At 60.5% G+C, this 6,475-nt stretch overlaps 1 protein-coding gene across 1 annotated transcript in view; it reads left to right on the top strand.

Annotated features, from left to right (window-relative positions):
* Positions 1–4,945, top strand: part of ITGB3 (integrin, beta 3 (platelet glycoprotein IIIa, antigen CD61)) — a 13,961-nt gene extending 9,016 nt beyond the window's left edge. The window contains exons 10-14 of the mRNA XM_010082193.1: positions 2,130–2,352; positions 2,609–2,709; positions 2,833–2,952; positions 3,984–4,150; positions 4,877–4,945. Of these exons, the coding sequence (XP_010080495.1) occupies positions 2,130–2,352; positions 2,609–2,709; positions 2,833–2,952; positions 3,984–4,150; positions 4,877–4,945 (680 nt within the window). The remainder of the gene's footprint in view (positions 1–2,129; positions 2,353–2,608; positions 2,710–2,832; positions 2,953–3,983; positions 4,151–4,876) is intronic.
* Positions 4,946–6,475: the final 1,530 nt, after the last annotated feature.

Raw genomic sequence — 6,475 nt, 5'->3', positions numbered from 1 at the left:
ACCAGCCATAGGTCTGAAGCGATGCCAGGGGGAATTATTCCCTTTCTGGCAGCTGGTATCACCTTCTGTGCCCAAGAGCAGTGGCAGGATGATGGGCTCCAAGGGTTAAAAGCAGACCTCAGTCCCTGCTTAGACTCAGGAGTCCTGTTGGGGTGGCTGGTGGGCACCCAGGGAAGCAGCTCTGGGGTGTGCAGGGCAGGAACAGGCTGGACCCTGCTCGAATCGCAGCCCCTGACACGTCAAAGGTATTTCTCTGCAGAAGGAAACCCCCGGGGTTGAGGGAGAGGGGTGGGGTGGGGAGAGACAATTTTTATCCTCCACCCAGTTCTTGAATACTCCCCTTGGCAAAAGCATTGAGGAAGGAAATCCTTCCCCCTCACTGGCCTTACAGCATCACTCCTCCTAAATATTCCTCTCTTTCATGTGTGACCAGACTCCCCTGCTCCAGCCCTGGCTGCTGCTGCTCTGGGTGCTGGAGAGAGAGGACCAGGTCCTTGGGGGTTCCTCCCATGCCAGGCACCAGGGAAGGAGCCCCTTTCTGCAAAACACCCATCCCAGGAGTGGTTTCACAGGTCCTGATGTGCCAGGACCTCTTCCCCATCTGGGACTCCATCTGAAGTTTCTCCCATCTCCATCTCCAGTAAGCACTGGAGGTCTGAGCGAGCCCCAGCGCTCTGCCCCATCTCCTGGGTTTTCAGGGGATGCGACAGGGGTGGCAGCACCCACAACTGGGCCATGAAGCTATGGCACATCCCCTAAAAGTGATTCAAGGAGGGAATGGGAGAGGGGCAGCCACCCCTTTCCCATCCCCAGTCTCCGTGACCCCAGGCTAATGCAGTGCCAAAAAAGCCACCACATCCATGCTGTGAGCCCAAAAAATCCCCAGGAAAATGCTGGTGCTCAAAGCTGATGCTGCTCTGCTGGTGCCCAGCCTGGGTGAGATGAAACCCGCTGGCCAGGTGATGCTCAGTTCCTGCTCCCCCCTGTCCCCTTTGTTGAGTTTTTCAGCCCCCGCCTGCCCCCCAGCCCAGCTCCGTGGCTCACGCTGCCTCTCTGCTGCCAGGAATGATCCTTTATCTCAACAGCCTGCTGATAACCGAGGCAGAAACCCTGGGTTTTCCCCCCACCCTGGACAGTCAGTGCCCTCGGGGAGCCGAGTGCCTGTTCCTGCTCCCGCTGACGGGTCGGGCAGGGTGGACGAAGGGCGATGACGAAGCACGGCCCCCAGCCTGGGCAAGCTGTTAATTAACCCGACCTGTCTGACCCCGTTGGCGTCCATCCCATCCCATGGAGCCACTTCTCACCAGCCTCCCCGTCTGTTTCCATGCCTTGTCACCCAGTGCCGCACCATTTTCCTGTGACTCAGCCCTAGTTCCTCGTTAACGGGGTTACTCATTTATTTCACATGCCAGTGCCCCCGAGGCCATAGCAGGGACGGTGCCCAGCCGATCCCCCGCTGGGAGCAGCGTTCCAACCTGTCCCCGCTGCGCTCAGGGCTCGGGACGGGTTGGCGCGTGCCGGCTCCACGGCATTTCCACCACTCACCGACCGTGGCTTGTCTTTGAGCCGAAATCAAACCACAATCCAAATAGCTCCAGGCTTTGGCAGGATGTGAGCACGTCTGTCTGTCTGTCTGTCTGATTAAACCCATCTCGGCGAGCGTGCAGAGCTTGTTGGGCTTTTCCCAGACATCGGCTTCCCCTGCCTGGTCCAGCACTGGGAAATGAGTGGGATTCGGGGGGTTTGACCAGATGTCCTGACTCAGTCTGAAATTAAAAGCCAAAGCCAGAGCTTGTCTAGCTCAGAGACGGATCTGATTGAGCATCTCCAGCTGCTGCTGCCAACTTGCCGGAGCTGGAGCAGCTCAGCCTGAAATTTGGCAGTTTTTTCTTTTTTGGGTGGAATAAGAGGAGTACTGGGGACACGACGGAGGTTGAGGTTTGATGGGAGCTGCTGTATGTCCCACCCCAAGGACAGTGGCAAGCGGTTGTCCTGGGTGGCTGCTCTGCTTTGCCGTGCCCACAGAGGTGGAGCTGCTGCTCTGGGAACGTGGGCATCCCATATGGGTGATGGGTAATGGGGTCTATGGAGACACTTGGGGGTCCTGATGGCTTCTGGGTTGTCCCCAGGCCATGGGCAGTGCAATTGCGGGGACTGTCTGTGCGACTCGGACTGGACGGGCGATTACTGCAACTGCACCACCCGCACCGACACCTGCATGTCCAGCAATGGGCTGGTGTGCAGCGGCCACGGCTCCTGCGTCTGCGGCAAGGGCGACCGCACCCAGCCCGGCTCCTACGGCGACACCTGCGAGAAGTGTCCCACCTGCCCAGATGCCTGCACCATCAAAAAGTGAGAGAGCTGGGATGGGTGCTATCCCACTGGGGAGCTGGCAGAGGGCTGGGATGGGTTGTATCCCCCTGGGGAGCTGGCAGAGAGCTGGGATGGGTCATATCCCATCGAGGACCTGGCAGCAGCGGCAGCAGGAGCTCTCATCCAGCTGCAGAGGGTTGGGTAAGAGGATTGCAGCGATTTCGGTGGCCTGAGGCTGAAAGGTGTGATGGGGAGAGCATGGAGGAGCTCACGGTATCTCCCCCTTCTTCCTCAGGGAGTGCGTGGAGTGCAAGAAGTTTGAGCGGGGAGTGCTGGCGGAGCAGCAGACCTGCAGCCGCATGTGCCGCGACGAGATTGAGACAGTGCAGGAGCTGGGTAAGAGGAGAGCCAACCCCCTGCCCTAAAGCATGGAAAACCACGGGGCCATGTACGCCACCCGCTTTCCCTCTGCATGTGCATCCCCCGGCGTGGGGGGCTCTGAGCCTCTCGCTCCGGCAGGCGACAGGGGCAAGGACGCCGTGAACTGCACCTACAAGGACGAGGACGACTGCGTGGTGCGGTTCCAGTACTACGAGGACTCCAGCGGCAAGTCCATCCTCTATGTTATCGAGGAGCCAGGTGAGAGGCGATGCCGTGGGCAGGCTGGGGCGTGTGGAGCGTGCCGTGGTCAGGCTGGAGGGTGTGGAGCATGCCGTGCTGGGTTTCTGTGCTCAGTGGGTGGATTTTAAGTCCCCCTTGGTACCTCCCAGCCCAGCCAGGCTGGTGGGGCACTGTGATGGGGACCTGAGAGGGGTTAAAGAGCTGCTTTGTTCCCTGCTCCGTGCCACCCAGACGCAATTTCCTGCCTCTCTCATGTTTCCCCACCTCGTTGCACCCCCTCACTGAGGCCAAGGATGGGGGCTCAACCTTCCCCCTGCCCTGATCCTGTTCCTGACTCCACGGCTGTGATTTTTCTCGAGAAATGGGTAAAATCCAGCTCCTGTTAGCCAGGCAGGAGCGATGCTGCGGCTGGGATACAGCAGCCCCCGGCCACGCAGAGCATCCCTGGGGTCTCCAGTGACCGTGAGGTCTGATTCCCCACCAAGTCAGGGACTGTGCGGCCACAGATCCTTCCAAAGCAGGGACACGAAGGTGGCTGCTGGCTCTCATTACACTGCCTGCCCTTGGCAGGGCTGCAGCCCACCCTCCCTGGCCCCCAAGCCCAGGGAGGCTGCACAGAGCTGGAGAGCATGCAGGGGGAGCAGGGGGGCTGCTGGGGGTCACATCAAATCTCGCCACCACAGTTTGCCAGCACGGTGCTGGTGCACAGCCAGAGAGCCAGGGTGGTGCAGGGCTGGTGGTGTGGGGACGAACTTCCCCCAGCCCAAGGACTTGGTCTCCAGTGTCACCCTCCACTGTGGGTGGGACCTGTGACACCCCTGACCTGGACGGCTCCAGACTTGGGTGCTCGAGGATCTCGGCACACCCACCCCATGGATGGGATCCTCCTGCTGTGCCCAAGGGTGGGAGCTCCTGCTCCCCAATGGGGGGGATGAAGCCCCCCGAGACCAGAGGAGCTCTGGGTACCCATGGCTAGGCAGCCCCGGCGTTGTTTTTGATTGCCCTGGGGGTGCTGAGCCCCCCCAACCCTGCCCTTGTCCCCCTGACAGACTGCCCGAAGGGGCCGGACGTCCTGGTGGTCCTGCTGTCAGTGACAGGCGCCATCCTGCTCATCGGCCTCACCGCCCTGCTCATCTGGAAGCTCCTCATCACCATCCACGACCGCCGAGAGTTTGCCCGCTTCGAGGAGGAGAAGGCCAGGGCTAAGTGGGACATGGTGAGGGCCAGGAGGTTGGGTGTGCTGGGCGGGGGTCCCTGAATCCCACCACCCCTGGGTTGAGTGGCTCCAGATCCCAATTCTCCTAGCATGAGAGCCCAGTTGCTGTCTGTGGTCCCAGGGCATGGTCCTTGGGGACCAGCTTGCCCCATCCCTCTCTGCACATGGCACGGTGTCACAGCAGGACTCGCGGTGACAATGCCACCTGGACACCGCTTCCCCAAGCCCGATGTGGTTCCAGGGGCTGTGCACAGGCGATGGCAGATGTCCCAGATGCTTTTCCCATCTCCATCATGTCCCAAGCACTTGTCACCAGCGTGACCCTCTTACTCACTGCCCACACCAGTGTTTCCATCCCATGAGCGAGGCGGAAGGTCCCTCCTGCCACGGGGTGCTGGAAGGGCTGAGGCACCTGGAGCACGAGGGAGGGGGCTGGGATGGCACTGGTGCCTGTCCCCCACCTCGCCTCCACCACCCCAGAGGGAAGGGACAGGGCAGGGTGGCATTTTCAGGGAGCTTCTCCGCTCCTGCTGCCTTTCCTTTCCTCCACAGCAGCTTTTCCCTGCCTCTCCCCGGTGAAACCTCATGGGGAGCTGTTCAAGTGCAGGGACATGGATCCACCACTCAGTGCTGAAACGGTGCCTCAGTTTCCCCAGCTGTAAAGGAGAGCAAATGCTGACGCCAAGCACAAAGCAATGATGCTCTTTTTCCTTCTTCTTCTTCCAGGGCCACAACCCTTTATACAAAGAGGCCACATCAACCTTCACCAACATCACGTACCGCGGGAACATGTGAGGATGCTGCACCCAGCGCTGCCCGTGGGATCAGCCGAGGATCTGTGGGATCTCCTGGAGTCCAGTTTACAGAAGAGCCTGTGTGTGTGTGCGTGTGTGAGTGTGTCTGCGTGTAATTTAACAATCCCTCGACTGCCTCCCAAGCCCTGCTGTCCGTCACCCCACCGTAACTGCAGGGATGTGCTTTCCACAGCAAACCTCTCGTCCCTACCGCGGGGGGTCGCCGCCGGGAGCCAGCGGCCCTTCAATACACTGAACACGGAGAAACGGGACTTTCTCTGCCGGGCGAGCCTGCGAACTGTCAAGTGCTCGTCGGGCCACATGGATTTGGGGAGCAGCGGCTCCAACCAAAGGCTGAGCTGTGCCCTCCTCCACGGCCCGCGCTGGTGAAGCTCTGCCCGCTCGGAGGGTCCCCACGTACACTGGACAGATGCGGTCCCCTGGGGACAGAAGCCATCTCCATGGGGGACAGGAGCCGATTCCATGGGGAACAGGGCAGCTCCGCTTGCTGCAGGAGCCATCACGTAGCTCTGGGGGTTGAGAACACACCTCGAGCAACCCCTGCTCCTTGCACACACACATTTCTGGTGCTGCTGTGAGCCAGGATGGTGAAAAGCAGTGCCCCAGCGTCACCGTGCCCTTAATTCCCTCCTCATGCACCCAGTTTGCACCACTGGCCAAGTCGATGTTGTAGCATCAGCTGTGCTGGTCCCAGCTGCACCCCCTGGGCTGGTGCTGAGCCTCTCCTCGCCGCCTCCACCGTCTCCACGCCACCGAAGCCCATGGATGTGCTGGCAGCAGCCTGGGGAGGGTTGTTCTGCCTGTTATCCCTGGAGCCCGGCCACCTCTCTCCCTTTTCTGTGCTTTTTTGGGCTGCGCAACTGCACCACGCTTGGTTTTCTGTGTAGCTCAGGGTTCCAGAAGAGCAGACAGGGTTCAGGCCACATCCTGCTGCCTGAGGCTGTGTTTGTCCCCTGTGGGAAATCATATGGTTCCATACAAAATTCATGCCCTGAAAAAAAAAAAAAAAAAAAAACAAACACTGTCCTGGTAGCAGAGTTTGGCTGTAATGGTGCTGGTGCCAGCTCTGTGCCCCAGCCAGAGCACGGTGCCTCTGTTCCCCTCCATTGCACCAGATAAAACCAGCAGCAACCTCGTGCCTGGTGTGGGGCTGGCCCCAAGGGCCCCAGCAGGGTATTGGCTGAGCTGGTGGGGGCTGTGTCCCCCCTGTCCCTGGCTGGGCTGTCCCCCGCGGGCAGCAGTCGCTGGTGCTGGGGGGGAGCTGGGGCTGAGCCCCTGAGCAGGGGGCTGGAGGGACAGCACCAGAGCAGCAGTGATTCACACCACGAAAATAAATAAAATAAAAAATCTCCAACTACTAACGGTGTCGGTGTCCACAGCAGCAGGCTGTGCCCAGGCTTCCTGCCCCTGGCATCCCAGTATGAGCTGGGCTGGACTGGGATGGGGTGATGGATCGGGGTGCCAGCGTGAGAAGGGCTGTGGCCCCGCCCCGGGGGGAGTCTCTGCTCTG

This window comes from Pterocles gutturalis, unplaced genomic scaffold, assembly GCF_000699245.1.
Source record: "Pterocles gutturalis isolate BGI_N339 unplaced genomic scaffold, ASM69924v1 scaffold18089, whole genome shotgun sequence".
NCBI lineage: Eukaryota > Metazoa > Chordata > Aves > Pterocliformes > Pteroclidae > Pterocles > Pterocles gutturalis.
Note: the sequence above shows the minus strand (reverse complement) of the source record. Positions and strands in the feature narration are given on the sequence as shown.